A 19,497-nucleotide genomic window follows, 5' to 3' on the forward strand; every position below is an offset into this window, starting at 1 on the left:
GAAGAAGCGTAAGGCGGCTGCTCGGTGTTAGGGTTTAGGGAGGGGGAGGGTTGCAGCGACCAGTGGGGAAACGGGAAAGGTAGGAGGGTTGCCGAAGGTCGAGCTGAGGTGGTTCGCCGGGATTAAGGGGTTGAGGGGAGGGGGCTGCAGCCATGGGAGGGGGAAAAGGAGGGAGTGGTTGGCTGGTATGGTGGTGGGGGTGGTGGTTTTTGGGTTTTTTTTTTTATTTATTTATAAATTAAATTAATTAATAAATGGTTAAGTGAGAGTTAGAGGATAATTAAAAGAAATTAGAACTTAATTAAGTGAATTAGAGGCATTAGGCTGTCTTCAACAAAAAAATTTCACAATCAGGTTTCCTTTTGCTAAAATGTTATCGGGTTTTTTTGCCAAACCAAAAAGCTTTTAAAAGGTTTTTTTTCGCAAAATGTTGCATTTAAAAGTTTTTTTTTTTTTTTTTGACAAAATTGCCTTAATTCATTTATTTTTAAACCTTATATAAATTACCTTCATTCAAAACCAAAAAATTCTCCCTCGATCAAAAATGTCATTCAACCCTTTGAAGTCCTCGGCGACTTCAGCAGCAGTTTCATGGAAATCAGTACGCCCAAAACACTCTCACTTCTCTTTATCTCTCCTCAATTTCATCAATAGTTGAATAATCTCTCATTTTTCTTCAATTTATTGGTATTTTATATTTTTATCAGACTGGCAAACTTCAAAAAACACTATCTAGATGCATAGAAAAGCATGGCATTGGCCTACACTCAGGCAGATCAACCAAGGTCAAGTTATGGCCGGAGTTAGCCAAAAAAGGGAGGTATTTCAAAGTGGGTAATAATTTAATTCAAAGTTCCATTGATTTTGTCAAAGAATCCCCTCTTTGTACCTCTCTTTGTAAAGATGGTGTTAAGGTTACTACTGTTGAGCATCTGCTTTCTGCTTTGGAAGCAATTGGGGTTGATAATTGCTGTATTGAGCTCACCCCCACTTACCCGGATGACCCTATTGTTGAGGTTGATTTTCGCTTTCTCGGGTTTTGATATTTTGTTATTGCTGTGAATTTTGTTAATGTTCATTGATGATTTGTTGATGTTCATTGATGATTTGTTGGGATTGTTTTTGTTGAATGTTGTTAGTGATGAGTTTGGATTATTGGTGATATTATCCGATTTTGTTATTCTTGGAACAAAAAGAGTTATTAGTACATGATAGATATAACCAACCCCAAGCTCAAACCATCAACTTAAGCGTTTGGTTAAGTCGATCCTAGAATAGATTTAGAATGGTGCACAGAAAATTTCAAACTTCATCGACTTAGACTAATCAAGTATGGAAAGATTCTCAGTTTAATTGTTAGAAATTGGGAATATTTCAGTCATATTGTGTGCCATTAGCACACCATGAGCACATGTTAGAAAATCCCTTAATCGAATTGGTAAAAAGTAAGATTAAAATTAAAGATCAATCTATTTAAAGACCAACTTTGTTAATATGCACACTTGATGTACAGGTCAAGATCAATTTCCATTTCTTTTATTATGATGTTAACAGTTTATTACAAATGGTTTAAATCGCTGTTTTACTAAAATGTTAGCTCTGGCTATGATGTAGATGACTAATTAGGGAGTATGAAATTTGGTAAACGTGAGTACTGTCATAAGTAAAAATTTGATCATTAGTGTGGTTATGGTATTAGGTACCCATCTTGGATGGTTCGGCAAGGGAGTGGGTGGAAGCAATCGAACAAACTGGCTTAGAGGATGCTATTGATGAAGAGGGCAATAGTTGTGATAAGATGGCACCATATGTCAATGTGCCTGTTCATATCAGGAGAAAAGACTCATTCATTGCAGCTTTTCCATCCCAGGATATTCATATTAGTTACGGCATCAATTTTCCAGAGGTTCAATCTTTGCTAATTTCCTTTGCTTTGACATTTGGTTTATGGCATTTCATTGTCAAACAATTTGATTCTTGGTTTTATGTGTTTTTCTTTTTCGATTAGCACTTTATCTGTGCTGCTTAACCATTCTTGCTATATCATGGAATCAAATTAATGTGGTACATTTTCCAATAAGACTAGGTTGAGCCACATCAGGCCATGTGGCATTATTTTATCATTGCTGAGTAGATAAGTATTCTTAGTCTCTATTCTAGTAATTAAAGGTGATTCAATAAACTTGATTGTATTTAACCTTTTAATTTTTATGTTTACTCGCTTAGGACTTGGGTTGGTTTCATGAAGAGAGTGTGTAAACCATAAAAAATCCCTAGGAATGATCCATGATTTGTAACCCTGGCTTGTAGTCCATTTTCTAAATTAATCTTCATGTGAACTCCAAAATCACTTTTTATTGACCATTTGACCTTATCGCCATGCCATTACTGTAGGTCTATCGTGCTTTTATAAGTATGTTTCATGAGCCCCTTATGAAGTTATTGCAGATTTAGAAGCTCAATATATGTTAGGTAGAATTTGACATTGCATGATCATTACATTTTTGTCACCAATGTTTCCTCACGTGCATTTAATAACTGCAATTCCCGTCTCCTTTGAACTTCCAATCAGTTTGAAGACTTTGAACCCCATATCCTGCATCCTTTCTCCACTGTTTTCTTCAACGTACACATAACCTGAAAACCAAAAATGTAAAGATTCATTGAGAAATGAATGGTATATGGTATAGAAAGACAAACAAATTTTAAAAAATGGATATCAAAGATTATCACTTGTTGACCGTTTGTGAATCTATTGTATCTATTAGTCTTTCTGTTTTAGTTGATAGTGATTTTTTTTTGCTTTACCAAGCTTGGTAGGTTACTATTTACAGCATACGTCTGCAAATCTTTATAGAATATATCTGTAAAATAATAAGAAACTAGTTATGATTTGCAAATGTTTTTATTCCAAATTTATTTCAAAAAATTTGAGATTAGAGCTAGTTAGCATTCTGTATAAAGTGTTTTGGAAACTAATTTCAATCACTTTGCCTTTGCAGGTACCTTTGATTGGTTGCCAGTGGATTTTTTCAAAGATTTTTAGTGGGTCTTTCTATGCAACAGAGATAGCTCATGCCAGAACATTTTGTGTTCATGAAGAGGTTAATCTAAGAAATTTCTCCTTGAATAAAATTTTTGGCACTCCAATCATGTTTTGATAATTTAAATATGTATTCATACCAATAAACTAATGCTGATATGCTGAAATTTCGCTATTATTGTGAATAAAATGTTGATAATATGAAAGAAAAAATTAAACATTGTAGCTTGAATTTTGTCAAATTGTGCCTCATTCAATGAAGTACCTTAATACAGTTTTACGTTGTTTGAATGATTTTCAGTTTATTTAGTTCTACTTTTCCTGTTTATGTTTCTAATGATAGACATTGGATTTTGTGCATGTGAAATTGTGAATGCAACTTAATATAGGCTGGAAAAATGTATCAGGTTTTGAACTTTTTTGTAAATCTCACGGCAGGTGGAGAAGATGCGTGAAATGGGACTTATTAAAGGTGGTTCACTAGAGAATGCTATTGTTTGTAGGTAAAGGCCTCTAATCTTACTCACACAAGTTAAATTACATAATGTAAAATTGTTTTGAGTCTGCATACTTTGATGTGCAGTGTTGCGGTTTTGTTTATACTTTCTCCGTCTCCAAATAAAAGTCTCATTTCACTAATAAACATTATCCCTAAATAAAAGTCCCATTTCACCTTCATTTATTATAAACTCGTAAAATTTGTCAGAAACAACCTTTCTTTATAACTTGTTTGTGAGAAATAACCTTTTTTTTATTATTATTTTTATTTTTAAGGCACAACCTTACCTTACTTTTCGACGTGACCAATTTTGCCAACATATGCAAGTCATATGAGCTTTTTTTTTTTTTTTTTCTTTTCTATATGCCATCCTTTTTCTTCTATATGCACTCCCTATCCTTTCAATCTTCCCACACTATATATATATAGGGGAAGACTCTCGTGAGAATTTTTCTTATGTGAGAATTTTTCATATGTGAGAACACTCTTTATGTTCTAAATTTTTACTCGTATGTTCTAAATTTTAAATCTAATGTTCTAAATTTTTCCTTAGGTGTTCTAAATTAAATCAAATGTTCTAATTTAGTACTCCCATGTTCTAAACCATAAATTAGTTAAGTTTGATGTCATAAATTTTAAATAACTTGTTCTAAAATTTTAACCTATATGTTCTAAATTTTAAAACGTGTGTTCTATAATTTTTAATTATATATTCCAGATTTTAAAGCGTATGTTCTATTTTTTTTACTTGTATGTTCTAAATTCTTTACTCACACTTTCTATATTCTATATCAATTTGTTCTAAATTTTAATTCACATATTCATAATCTTAAATTAGATGTTCTAAATTTTACTCATATGTTTAAAATTTCATAAAACAAATTTTACAAATTTTTAATCACTTGTTCTAACTCTTAAATCAGATGTTCTAAACATATTACTTACACAAATGTTCTAAATTATTACTCATATGTTCAAAATTTTAACTTGAGTCACATGTTCTAAATTTTAACTCACATGTTCTAAATTTTTACTCACATGTTCTAAATTTTAAATCAGTTCTCATATAAGTATGAATTCTCACATATGGACCTATTCTCACCGGATCCCTCCCCTATATATATATATATATATATATATATATATATATATATATATATATATATATATATATATATATATATACACACACACACACACACACCTATTTTATTTATCCAATTTCACCACCTTATCTCTCCTACCCCATCAACATTCAACACATCATTGAAGAAAAGGAATTGGATGAAAATTACAAGAAAGCAAAAAATTCAATAAATAACACTAATACTCCCCCCCCCCCCCCAACCACCAAAATGGATTTACTCGACGATCGCAGATTTTTATGAAGAAAAATTTTGTTTGATTCAATATCTTATGTATTTGTTGATGTCGAATCTCTATTGTAAATGTCGTATGACTTTTAGTTGATGAATTAGTTTTGCTTTTTCAAAAAAAAGCCACCTCCATGCCGCTGGCTACACACTGAAACCCATCCCCACCCCAAAAAAAATCACACCACCCACTCGCTTGAAGCTCGTGAACCAACCCTACCCCTCGCCGCAACAGACCCCCCCACAGAATTCCCACCAGCCCGCCGCTTTCCTTTCACTGGTAGCCCCAAATTCCACCCTCCGTCTTGCCATCTTTCGGTGTTTTCATTTTAGGGTTGAGTTTTCAGATCTATAGGTTCGGTATTGGGGATTTCTGGGTGGGGGATTTCGGTGTGGGTATGGTTTAAGTGGGTGGAAGGGTGGTATTTCGGTGAGTAGTATGTGGTTTTAGAGGTGGCTGGGTGAAATTTTAGTGAGGGTTTTAGGGGCAGCTTGGTGGGATTTCGTTAAGGAGTTTATGGTCTTTTTTTTTTAATTTTTTGTTAATTACTGTAAATTAAGCTTATTAATTGTTAAAATTATAGGCTTAGGTTTTAAACTTGTAATAAGATTTGTAAATTGATTTAAGCTGAAGAAAGCCATGAGTGTCGGAATTACGATAAGGGATCTATGTGTTTTATAGTTTTTTTATCAAGTACTTATGATGTGGTTATTCATTTACTTTTCATAGACGATGGTACGAGAGTGTAATACTGCAAGAAAGGTGGTTGCTAGGAAGAGTACAAATGTGTTACCCGATTCTCCCTTAAGATTCGTATAAGGTACAACGAAGACATTCGACGTTATGTCTACCGTTTAAATCTTTACATTGAACATTTTCATTTCAATGTACTTGATTGCGAGTCTGACTACCTTACTCCGGAGAGACAATGTCAAATTCTTTTACGCATGCTACTTGTGAGGGGACCCTTTGCTCAACTCAAGAAGAAGTATGCTAATTCATACGTTGGCAGTGAATTAGATGATAATACTTTTATAATGGAAGATGGATCCCTACTTTGGAATATTTTTAGTTAGATTATACATTATGACTTATGTATTATGCCGTTTTTGTGAGTTTTCCCTCCCTTGTTCAATCATCCATTGTTGAAGAATTCTCAACTTTCATGGTTGAGGAGAGAGAGTAGTAAGTGAGGATGTGGATTATCAATTTTGCTGGAATGACACAACTAACCTTGCTAATTTACATAAAAATAGGGAAATGCCCCTTTGTTGAGAAACTTGTATTTTCTCTTATAAAAATATAATTTTGAAAATAATTACCAATTTCAAAAAAATTGATACTTGAATAATCATTTACTAAATTATACTCAAAAAAATTATGGGTATTACATCTACATCCCTAAAATGAAAGTTGATCCTCGAACTTTAAAGTTAGCTCTCAAAATAAGGCTCACACGATGGCAAAAGACAAGTAGGGTTATGTTGACAAAGTTCACTCATAGAAGAAACACCTATAGTTTCAAGTACAAAATGTGCCTCTATGATTGTGAAGATCCATTTTCCTCTAAAGTTGCAAGATGGGATAATGCTTTCTTTTAATTCTTTTTCTTTTATTTTTAATCTATATTTGACAAATTATGCTTGAATTCTGACGAAAAGGCATGGCCTTTTCAAAGTTTTCCATCAAGCCTCACCTGAACCTGTTTGACATTTGCTTCTGCTCTTGTGGTTTTGTATTATTCTAGTACTCATAATTTACAATCAAAATAATGTGCGAAATTTTACTGTGCAGTGCCTCGAAAGGTTGGTTAAATTCACTGTTGCGTTTCCATGATGAGCCTTGTCGCCATAAAGTCTTGGATCTTATTGGTGATCTCTCTATCTTTGCAAAATCTGGTAATCAAGGGCTTCCTATAGCACATATTGTTGCTTATAAGGTGATTTTCTCTAATTTTTTGGTTTTATTTAAAAAGAGTTAAAATCTATACTTATCTATTAAAAAGCATTCCTAAAACGGAATATGTGTCACGTGGCACCCTTCACATATATCATATATGCCACATCACCTTTCATAAATATTAAATGCCACATTAATAAAAATGCTTACTAGAAGGTCTGAACACAGGGCCAATAAGAATTAAACTAATGTTCTAACCATCTTTGCTATCGTTTAATTATGTTTCATATTAAATTCAAATATAGGGAAATTCTACATGGTGGCTTCAATGATTCCATTTTTCTACGTGGAAGACGGAGTTTTTTCCGACGCTCTAAAGTGGCACCAAGGCTTTGAAAAATTAAGCATAGTGCCCATTTTTTGATTTGTTGGCTAACTTTTTTAGTTTTGTGTTAACCATAAGTAATTAGGAAAAAAAAAAAATTAAAAAATTTAAAATAAAAAAAGGAAAATCACCGGCCACTGCCATACCGACTTCCCCCGAGGCCGGTGCCCCCAGATTCCCCTCCCTCGTTGTCGGCGCCACCCCGACCTCCCTCCCTTCCCCTTCCCTAAACAATCCCGTAACCCAACCCCCACCAATCAAAACCCCTAAAAGAAGCCGAGAAAGTCCGGCTGCCGCTCCCCACGCACATGAAACCCTAGCGTCGACCTTTTCGAGGTGTGAGGGAGGGGCAGTCGGACTTTTGTGGCGAATTTTTGAGGTTTTCGAAGGGTGGAGGTTGGGTTACAGGATTGGCCTGGTTAGGGTCGGGTTACAAGGATGAGGTTACGGTGGTTAACGAAGGGGAACAGAGGGAGGTCGAGGTGGCGCTGGGGGAAAGGGCCTGGGAGCGCCGACAACAAGCGGCAGTGGGTTCGGCTGGTGGCTAGGTGGGTGGCTAAGTGGTGGTTTTAATTTTTTTTTTTTTTTTAAATTTTAAAAAATATAATTCATCCGTTTCTTTATTGATGCAACACTTCCCTAAAATGAAAATGTCACAATAGTTGCAACACACTATAATTGGAAAGTATTTTATGTCAAAAGTTGTATTATCACCCTTATTATAATCTCATGCCCCACTAAATTATAATCTTAACAATCTCTCTCCTCCATTTTAAGCCTTTTAAATCACATGAGACCCGCTTTTCTTAAATACCGAGATTAAGGATGTGTTGCAAGTATTGTAAAACGGAGGAAGTAATTATGGTTAATATAAAAAAAAAAAAAAAAAAAAAAAAAAAAAAAAAGAGTTAGCCATTAAACCTAAAAATGCCACTATGCTTAATTTTTCTAAACTTGGTTGCCAATTAAGAGAGTTGGAAAGGAGTTCGTCTTCCACGTAGAAAAATTAAAACCTTAAGGCTACCATGTAGAATTTCCCTAAAATATACTAAATATTTAGTATTGAACATCAATTTGAGAGCACTTATTTAGTTTCATAGTTATTATTGTTCACTTTTGTTTTAGTTATATAGTTTATATTTTATAGGTCAAATAATATTTTTTTTTATTCAAAGTAAACCTGAACGCCCGGGGTACATACTAGTTCTTATTTATTATGGCAAGATTGACAACCAAAAGATAGATACAATTCAGGTTTTAGCAAGATTGTTTTAGGCTTTGTTCTTCTGTTAATGGTATGGCATTCCGAAGTAAACTTATATTTGTTGAAATGAATTGATTTCTTAAGAAGATTTGTCACAAAGAACTTTTTATGGTACTCCCTTCGTTCCTGAAAAAGGGTTATGTTTGTCATTTTAGGCGATTCCTATGTTTCAATTTTTTCCCGGATTTAATAACTATTTTTTCACACATTTTCGTTATACATACATATTTTTCATGCAACTATCCCCATTTGTCAAAGTAAATTTAATGCCTCGGTACTTTATATATGTGACATCTACTCGTTGCTTTATACTATCTTAATTTTCTTATTAACCGTGTAAAACTACCAAACGTGACCTTTTGGAAACGGAGGAAGTACCATTTTTTTTGTCAAAAAGAACCTTTAAAAAAATTGCAAAAACAGACCTTATATTATGATTTTGTTGTGAAAAGGGACCTTATGATGGATATCGGCCACTAACTTTTTTCCCGGTATTGATCGGCACGTGACTTTAAAAATAGCCTCTTTTCTTCTTTCTTTTTCTTTTTTCTTTTTTTTTTTTATTTATTTTTTTATTTATTTTTTACGGCAAGCCACCTTTTGGTTCTTAAGGATCCAATTTGAGGTTGAATTGGCAAAAAATTACTATAACATCTTGATGTTTGTGCCGCTATTTTGAAGCAAAATTTATTGTTCAATTAAGGTTTTAAGGGTTATTTTAGCTCTTAAGGGTCAAAATTGACAAAAAATGCTAGATACACTTCGGTTTGCATATCAAAACGCGTATGTATCAAGGCATTACTTGGGATGCAAAACGAGGCATTTCGGTTAATTCTTTACCAATTTCAACCTCAAGTGAGGTGGTAACTGCTTATCTTATCTTTCTTTCTAAGTTTCCTAGTTTGAGATTTTTTGCTAGGAACTTACTCACTGTTTAACTGAAATTTCCAAATTTCAACTTCGGGCGTACTATTTCACTAATATCTTAGTTAAAATGCAAAGGATTTGATATGCTTGGTCCACACTAAATGCTAGCTAACTTCTACAAGACTATTAACGTTAGTTACGTGGCCTAAGCTTGATGAAGGGATAGAAAAGGGTGTTGGTTAGACCTGGCAAACGGGTCGTGTCGATTCGGGCCGGGTCATTTTCGGGTCAGCAAATATTCGGGTCTAGTTCAAGTCGGGTCGGATCAATTTGGATTTCGGGTCAAATTCAGGTCAGCGCTTCGGGTGAAGTTCGAGTCGGGTCAATTTTTAGGACCAATTTTCGGGTCGAGTCAATTTCAGGTCGGGTCAAATTTGTGTTGGGTCACCAAAATAATTTCATTTTGAAAAAAAAGTTGAAAAAATAAATTAAAATCATTAAAAAAAAACCGTGATGATTACCTATTACTGAAGAATGAAAGAAAGAAGCCCTAAACTAACTAATTCACCATTTCACCCTGTTCACTGTAGGAATCGGGTCGCTTTGGGTCTGGTCACTTCGGGTCACTTCGGGTCGGGTCAAGTTCGAGTTTTGGGTCAATTTCGGGTCGGATTAGTTTGGGTCGGATCAATTAGGGTCATCGGGTCACGTGAGAGAGAGAGAGAGAGATGCATGAGATGAGGAAAGAGATAGAGAGGCCAAATAAAGTAATTTTGCAATAAATTTGCAACTTCACAATAAGGAATATGTTACTATTAAAAGAGAACGGAGGAACTGTATTAAGCTATCCAATACTTCTTAGAGATCATTTAATAAGGGTCTTGGTAGTACAAGGTTTAGTCTTTAATTATAGCTCTGCGGGTTCTGCTTTGAAAATGGGAAGAGGGATAGTGCCACTGTAGCAATGGCTTCCAGTGGCTAATATGAGGTCCTTTTTTTTTTTTTTTTTTTTGTGTGTGTGTGTGTGTGTGTGTGTGTGTGTGACAAGCTCCTTCATATGTTTGTATAAGCAATGTCTGAGTATTAGGGGAGCTCTCGAAAATTCCAGTGGTGGAGATGGTAGGCTTATTGACTCAGATTACCGTGTTATGAAGTATTACGGATACTGCAGTACATGGAGAGGGTTTTGAGCTTATAGTCCAAGCTCAATAAGCTTCATAGTCATAGATCATTTAACTTTGCAGCATATGAATGTGGAGAGAGAGAGAGAGAGGGGGGGGGGGGGGGAGAGGGGGGGGGGTGTTTGATATACTAATGACCAGTAATTGCTGGGATGCTTCTAATATGTTTTTAGAGGATGTTTTTGTTAGATATTAGTCAGAGAGCTATGAATAAGGAGTTATATAATGATGTTAGTAGTACCTTTTGACGTAATTTTTGCTGTGTTTTGGTTGATAGAAGATACAGGGAGTTCAATAGCTAGTGATGTTGAACCCAATTATTCTTTTAACAAGGGTTTTCAAGCTTCCAATTTGGCAGCTTACTCCACTTTTTTTAAGGGGAAAATAAAGTAATGCAAGGTTTTACTTAAGCGATTTTCTGTAATTTTCTTGTATCTTGATGCAGAGCAAGTATTTACAATTTAAGCTGCCAAATCAATTCCTGATCATGTAGTATGCTCATTTGTTTGCATTGTGTAGAAGATTACTTCGATACTGTCTACATTACTTCAGTAGTCTGATTTTCCTTGTATGAGAGCTCACAGTTGCATGTTTCTCTTTAACACAGGCGGGCCATGCTTTGCATGCAGATCTTGTACGCCATCTAAGCTGACCTCTTTCCAATATAGAGGTAATTGATTATTTTACACCACTTGCTCAAAGATTTGCTGATGGATTTGGCTTTCATCCTGTGACTCCACTAACTCCATTTGATCAAAAACTGTTAAATATAGAGCATATTGTTGGTACAAGCCCCAAGACTTTACCAAGTTATTTGCCATCTGCAGTTAATATCATGGTTGATGTATATTTAATCTTATTATTAATTGATCTTATCTTAAGCATGGATCAATAGACGTCTTTGATACTAGTAGAATATTTTATGGAGATTGCCTGATTGTGGAGTAGCTACTGATTTGTTAATATTCAACATTGGATATTTTTTGCCATTGAATAGCACAAAATTTTTGTATTCTCTTAACATCAATGCCAACTTAAGCCAAGCAAGTTCTCCATGTCGAAAAAGGATTGAAAGGGGTGAGTAGTATACTACCTCCGCTTCACATTACTCGCAACAAATTCCTTTTTTCGCCGCTTTACATTACTCGCAACAACTCACTTTCTTTCCTTTTTAGTAACTTTTTGCCTACAAAATGACAATTTTACCCTTACTTTTTTTTAAAAAAAAAAAAAACATCCTAATTAATTCATAAATGTTATGAAAATATTGTGTGGATATCCATTATCCTCTTTGTATGTTTCCAGAATATTCAACCCTACTTATAATATTCTATGTATATATACCCCTATCATATGGAATAACATGAATAGATGAATTCTCTCCATAATTTTTCTCATATTCTCTTTAATTTTATAACACGTTATCAGCACCACTCTAGCCTATTGAGCATACAATACGAATACACGCATTTGATTATAGTCATATATCAAGGATAAACAAAGGTACGCATATACTCCATATTATGCATAATTATTAATTGATTTCCCCAGATCGGTGTAGATATATAAATATGTATGCAAGTTGGATTGAATAAGTTATACTTCATAACAACCGATAATTTGTTTGGTAAATTTTGATGCACAGTGATTCAACGTGCCTAACTTATATTGATTTTTTTAGTGCTATAGTTTGCATTAATAGAGGCACTATTCGTTACAAGTTCTTTGCATAATACTATTATTTATTTGGGTAATTGAACTCATTAAATCAATAGTTTTGGATAATGTCGCTTACTTTTGTGATTGATCAAATTAATGACATAATTATTGGCCTTATATTTTGCTGTCATAGGATTATTTGTTTTGATCATTCTTGACTATCATAGTATATACTTTTACAATTCTATAAATTTGATTATATATTGGTGATCATATACCCTGTGTCATATGTGTGCATATATCAATATTTGTATTTGCAATTCTCTGTTTGTTTATTTGATCACATACCTTTTATCTATCACCTCTTAATTATCTTTTGTGATTTTATTTAATCAATATCAATTATATTTTTGCGTCACCAATTATTTACACTGATGGCTCGATAATATTACTAATTAAATCTTTTAATTTACATATAATTTATTTCCTTAATGTTTGATCAATGTTTTGTATGATATCAATTACCCATTAGTTATGGATTTGGTGTTTTAATGAATTAACAAATTAGTCAGACCCTTCTTGAATTGAACTCTTTCTCAGGCTATAAGTTTATAATCCATAATTCTATTATTAAAGAGTATGCATTTTCTCCATTTTGTTTAATACAGAGTAAATTATTATACCTTGAATGACCATCACACGTCAATTCTTTTTAAGCCAAAAACTTTAATGAGCTAACATTATTGAATAAATACCCATGGAATTTCGTTTCGTATTAAAGTTTGATGATGAAATATAGGTCCTGCAATATTACTGTATTGAGTTTTAGAGTCGAATGTTTACGATGCTATGTTCTATTATGATAAGTTAGGCAACCATCAGAAAGATAATGCTTCGTATATTATATTAGTTGAGATTTCATGTTTGTTATGATAACTAACTTAAATTAGTTGTGGTTTCATGAACATTAATTCCCTCTAGATAGAATAGTATAATTATCTTCTTGGTAAAGTTTTTATATACATAGCTATATAACTGTCAAATATTAACTTGCAAAATTTGAGATCTTTTACGCCAATACTTAGCTAGAACTTTGTTTTGATCAAAACTTGAATTGGCATATGCGAAGTACATATTTATTATAATATCATAGTTCCTAATTTATAATATTATTTTATATCATTAAATCATGTCAAACTTTGCAAAACTCGAATTTGTTGCTCTTGATGTTACTAGAAACAACTGTTGAAATACACTTAGATGCAAAAGGAATTCGTGATGCCATAAATCATGCTAGTATTTATTTGCCGTTGAATTTAAGTTGTAGTTTGCATTGTGATGTGATAATAATAATGACTATTACATGGATACTTATAATTCCGCATGAAATAAATAAGACAAGTGGTGTACTATTAACTTACATGTTAATGCTCTATATAAAATGGCATGCATATTCGTCTCTCCTTTTTTTTAGTATCCCTATAAGTTGATAATATTATAAAGCATACTATATACATTATGTTGATCGATGTATGATAAAATTTAATTATAGTATTATGTACCTACTTGAAGTTAGATTATTGGAATGAATGTTAATTGAATATGATGTGCGAACATGAAGTTCCTTATATTTATAAAAAGTATTCACATATATAGACTTAAAGTTCCTAGCTTGAACTTATAAAGGGCTCAAAACCTTTAAGAATAATACAAAGAAATGTGCATGATCTACAAAGCTAAAGCATGTTGCTTAGATATCCACTACATACTAACGTGATTTTATAAACACAATGTCATGAAATAATACTATACAAAAGTTTCGAAAAGTTGACATAATGTCTTTAATTTGGGGAATAATTTGGTGGTTATTATAGATACCAGTCATACCACACTTTGCGTAAGTATTAATGATTCATAGATAACTAGATTCTTATACCCGAAAATGAATGAGAAATAATTGTATGATTGAGATGATATATGCATGTTTTCGTGATGAATATAATTCATGCAAAAGTTATATGATCTATGTATTGAACATGATTGCACAATATATATTTGAGCAAGAGATGGATAACATTGTGGAAAACTTACTTGTAAAATATATTTATTATGCCCATACTTATAAAAAAATTAATATAATTGGGCAAGAGTTACGAGTAAGAACAAGTATATAAAAATAACTTTATTATGCATATGCTTGATACATGCATTGCTAAAAGAATTTATGCCTTCAAATTTGGACGAGAATTAATGTTGGATTCATTTTATGCCCCATATGCAAGGATTAGGGGGAGATTGTATTCATTCCATTATTTTATGTAATCCTTGCACATTAATAATAAAATATATTGATGGCCAGTTTGGTATATACATTAACTTAAATACCAACAATTTATTTAATAGAAGTGGCCACATGTTATTTTGAAATGATACCATCTTGAAGATGGATATAAATTTCATTGATCATATACTAATTATAAATGCTCTAATTAAAATTATTGTCCCAGAGGGGCAACACTGGTTACTAATGAACCTAAAGCAGGTCTGAAGCGTTATAGTCCAATAGAGTTAAAATATAACATCCTTCGGAAAAGGAATGGAGCAACTATTGACAATGACAAATTTGAGGAAATGATAAATTCCATTACATTTCTAGAAGAACTCACTTTTAGTAAAATTTATATGTTTCATGATTATATAAAAGACTCCCGAAGAGTATGAAATATTCAACAAGATTAACATGTATTAAGATTATAGTCAAAACTCCAGCAGAGTATGAGTAAATTATTGGATAAAATATTTGTTGATCGTCTTGCCAATTGTATAAAGAAACACATGTTGATAATCAAATATCACATCAAATTCATGGCCATGCATAACGTAAGATTAATAATAAAGTGATCACTAGTGTTGGAAAACTGACCAGAGTTTAATTTAGAGAAGTGATTGGATGTGATAATTAAATTAGGCCATCCGGGTTTAATAATTACCCGTTATGGAAACCTGAAGTTTCATTTGATAATGTGCTGACGCTCTCTTAATGTTAGATATATGAAATGAATTGAATAGCAAGACATAACATTGAGATTGAGCTTTATTTGGATTATGATTCATAATAATTTGTATTGATGAAAATTTCAAGAGTTAATAGATTTTAATTTCTTATTTAAAGAGTAATGGGTGACCAAAAGTTCACCAAAATAATTTATATATTATCGTCAACTATCAGGTGACTAGAAGCTCACCAAATACACTATTTAAGTCTTTAAAGATCTAGAAGATCACCACTTAGTAGAATTACAAGCAAGTGATTTATGCTTGTATAACAATTCTTTTGATTGGGGCTATTATATGTCGGCACATAAGAAATAGAAAAAGAAGGAAATTCAACTGCACAACATATGTCTCCCCATTGATGTGGAATTATTGATCTCCTGAAGAGAACAAATTATGAAAGATTTAATAATAAATACATATGTGTTATGCAATGTATAGATAAAAGCTTGTTTAATACAAATCTTCTGAGAAATAAATTTTGATTGTGATTTTCCTAATGAAGTGAATTTTATTAATGCAAACTTATCTACTAAGTTGGTATATAATAAGACGCCCCTATAAACGAGATATTTTACCAACTTAGGGGGAGAAGAACGAATTAGCAAAAGTTGGAAAAATTAAATAAAGAAAGAATATTTATGATCCCTATAATGGTAGTTTGAAAAGTTATATATATGCCAACTTTTGTATATATATTATCAAGATATGTTGCACATTTATGATTTGATTTGTATTCAGTTATGACTCATGTTGCATAACGTTGAAGATACATTTTGGTCATATTAATTATGTGTATACATTGAGATAAAATCTTGCCAATTGTACTTGAATCACTACACCTGAAGTGTAGGTTGCATATGATCGGTTCCAAAATAAAGATATGTTTAATAGATATGATATTTGGCAAGATAGTGCAGTTAACACTAATAGTGTAATAGTATATAAGTACCATAGTAAATTAAATACCCTAAAAGTGGTATAGATATCTGAATTATTATAATAGATGGCCTATGATGTAAGAAAAATCATGATGGTACCAATGAAAAATGTATTCAGATATCATTGTCAAAATAGCATGCAAATTAAAATTGTACCTTAAGGAATTATATGATTATACCGGTATATGACGGAATCGATAAATAATGCATATGCATGATATAATGGACTAGTGAATAAGGGATCTGGAATATATGTCCATTTTAATGTCGACATAATGATAATAATAAAAGTTTATCATGGACCAGAAGTCCAAAGAAATATGGATTTTTAAAATCCACAATGTACAGTGTCTTGCATTATTTCGAGTCCTATGTATGTTCATATGCATGTGTGAGTCATAGGTTACTGGATTATTCATTGCATATGTTCGAAGTTGTTAGATGCATTACTCATTGTATAATTTGTTTAATATGTTATCATATTTTCTATATCTCATATTGCATGCATTACTTTCTGTACAATAATTGTGGTGTATGTCAATGTTCATTCAAAGTATAGTAAGGCATATTTACAACTTTGATGGAAAATGAGAAAGAAATATTTATATTCTAGTGGGCTTATAATTGTGATGAAATTATTGATGACGCCGATTCAATTGCATGTTATGAATCATGTAAGAAGAAGAGTTCATGAAGAACTTATGTACGACGCATTTATATATCCAGCCCTACAAAAATTATATTTTGAATATTGTAAGTATTATTAAACTTTTAGTCTATGTGACTAAATCATTGACATCTCAACCTGAAGTTTGAGTATATGAGAGTTAGTGGGATTTACTATTCATGTTTGCAAAACGTCTAAAGAATATCAATGGAATACTTATGCGTGAGAATGTTTTCTTATGGTCCAGAAGAACCATGATTAGGGTATGTAATTATATGTCTCATATTATAATTCATATGAGATTGAAGAACGACATTGATAATATCAAGTTTTGTCACCATATTATTATTAAAGAATGTTTGATCAAATAATGATCATCAATAACGACTTCCAGCAGAAGTCATAACTGCATAAGTTTTAAATCAACTATTAAACAGAGATTTGAAATAATGATATTAGAGATAAACACATGTATGGTGAAATGAAGACACTTCACATGTTCACGAGAAGACTTGAAGAATTGAAGATGCAACTTCATTTTAAGAGAATCGAAGATCAACTAATGATATTTTACTTACTACATATGAGAAGATATCCAAACATATTGGATTCATTGTTGCGGCATTAGAAGATCTCAAGTTATGTATTCATTAGGGGGAGAAAATACGCGTTGCACTCTTTTTCCCTTGACCATGGTTTTGTCCCACATTGGGTTTTCCTGGTAAGGTTTTTAATGAGGCAGCATATCGAGCGTATTACGAAGAATGTTGTACTCTTTTTCCTTAATTAGGTTTTTATCCCATAGGGTTTTTCCTATTAAGGTTTTAACGAGGCACAATCTTCGATAATGGACATCCAAGGGGGAGTGTTATGAAAATATTGTGTGGATATCCATTATCCTCTTTGTATGTTTCCAGAATATTCTAGATATAGGGTTTATTGTTATCTAAGCAAACCCTACTTATAATACTCTATGTATATATACCCCTATCATATGGAATAACATGAATAGATGAATTTTCTCCATAATTTTTCTCATATTCTCTTTAATTTTATAACAATAAATCTATTCTTATTACCATAATCCCTAAGATTAATTAATTATAACTTAACACCACATTCATCCTAATTCATTTCCCTCCTCCATTACATTCAACATCTTCCTTCATAATCCACCACCTTCAATGGCAACCACCACCATCACCACTGACACAACCACCGACCACCACAGCCACCATCTTCAATGGCAACCACCACCTACATCGCCGCCTCTGTTTTCTCTCTCTTCTTTTTTTTTTGTTTTTTTTTTTTTGTTTTCTCTTTGGCGATGAAACCCAAATTCGAAGGTTATATTGTCAAATTTAACCATCAAAACTCTAGATTTAGAGATTTGAAGTGTTTTGATGGATAAATTTGCACAATTAAAGCTTAAATTGATGATAGAGAATGGTTTGTGGGTTCGTCGAAGGTTTGTTCGTGGTTGCTAGGATCATGGGTGCAGTGATTTCGTGGGGTTGATTGAGGGTAAGGTTTTGGTTTCGATTTCGTTGGTGGGTTTGGTTTTGGTTTCGGTTGTGGGTTTTATTGGGGTTCTAGGTTCGATTGAAGGTTTTGAGTTTTGATTGGTGGTGGTGGGTTCAAGGATTTTTGGGGTTTTGTGGGATTTTTCGTGGCTTTTCCTGTTGGTGCGTCAGTGGTGATGGTGTTGTTGGTGCGTCGCTGGTGATGGTGGTGTTGGTGAGTCGGTGATGATAGGTGGTAGTAGGTGGTGTCGGTGATGCTGGATGGTGATAGGTGGTTCCAATGATGATGGGTGGTGGTGGTTGGTGGTTCCGGTGATGACGGGTGGTGGTGGTGACTGGTTTCGGTGATGCCTAGTGGTATCATGGTGGTGGGTTATTTAATTAATTAAGGTTGAATTTGGTTTTTCCTTTTTTTTTTTTTTTTGGTAGGATTAATAGTTAAGCATATACCCTTATTTTTCAATAATCACCATTTCAATCTTTTACCTCGGCCTCCGCAAACATGTACTTTGTTGTGAGTAATGTGAAGCGGAGGTAGTATATTTTTTTTTCCCTTGGTAAGGTAAGGATAACTCTATCGAAACTTCAACCTTTGTGATATTTGAACACCTGTAATTGTTAGGGGGAGCAAAATATCAATCCCTTCCTACCTTGTAAAAAGTACAAAACTGCTCTTGTGAATAATGTTATGCCAATTCGACCCTTTAAAATGTGTATTTACATATAAACCCTCATTAAATATGTACAAGATTTTTAAATGAATAGTGTTTGGACAATTATACCTTCTAAAATATTTATTTACTTATTTGCCCTTATTAATGATAATTACCTCTTTATTTTATCTATTAAAATAATGTGTGGACATTTATACTCCTAAATATATTTCTTTATATATTTTCTCTCATTATATATGCTGCTAATAACTAAAATTTTAATGTAAGTCCAAATCGAAAGAGATTCCGGATATGGCTAACTATAGTGCGCGTATCGCGCGTGTTAGCTACCCTAGTTTACTTAAAATTGGAATCAAATTTTAAGAAATTACATATTTTAAACTGAACATATTGCATAGGTTTCAATTTCGGATTACAAAATTAAGAACTTGGTGCAACATGTCACGTTTCTAAAATATTTGGTACGT

General features: G+C 32.8%; 1 protein-coding gene across 1 annotated transcript; it reads left to right on the top strand.

Moving 5' to 3' along the window:
* Positions 1-497: 497 nt before the first annotated feature.
* LOC145602271 (putative UDP-3-O-acyl-N-acetylglucosamine deacetylase 1, mitochondrial) lies at positions 498-11,527 on the top strand. Its single transcript, XM_081658452.1, has 7 exons — positions 498-601; positions 708-1,016; positions 1,700-1,906; positions 3,003-3,104; positions 3,482-3,546; positions 6,711-6,855; positions 11,120-11,527. The coding sequence occupies exons 1-7, from the start codon at positions 545-547 to the stop codon at positions 11,162-11,164; spliced, it is 930 nt and encodes a 309-aa protein (XP_081514578.1). The 5' UTR covers positions 498-544; the 3' UTR covers positions 11,165-11,527.
* Positions 11,528-19,497: the final 7,970 nt, after the last annotated feature.

Source organism: Chenopodium album, chromosome 21 (genome assembly GCF_948465745.1).
Source record: "Chenopodium album chromosome 21, dcCheAlbu1.1, whole genome shotgun sequence".
Taxonomy (NCBI): domain Eukaryota; kingdom Viridiplantae; phylum Streptophyta; class Magnoliopsida; order Caryophyllales; family Amaranthaceae; genus Chenopodium; species Chenopodium album.

What these genes read in the sequence shown, in the direction of transcription:
- LOC145602271 (XM_081658452.1), top strand. Translation starts at nt 545, where the DNA reads ATGTCATTCAACCCTTTGAAGTCCTCGGCGACTTCAGCAGCAGTTTCA. An exon ending in CAGCAGTTTCATGGAAATCA is followed by an intron (nt 602 to 707) that starts GTACGCCCAAAA and finishes TATTTTTATCAG; the next exon opens with ACTGGCAAACTTCAAAAAAC. An exon ending in CATTTTGTGTTCATGAAGAG is followed by an intron (nt 3,105 to 3,481) that starts GTTAATCTAAGA and finishes ATCTCACGGCAG; the next exon opens with GTGGAGAAGATGCGTGAAAT.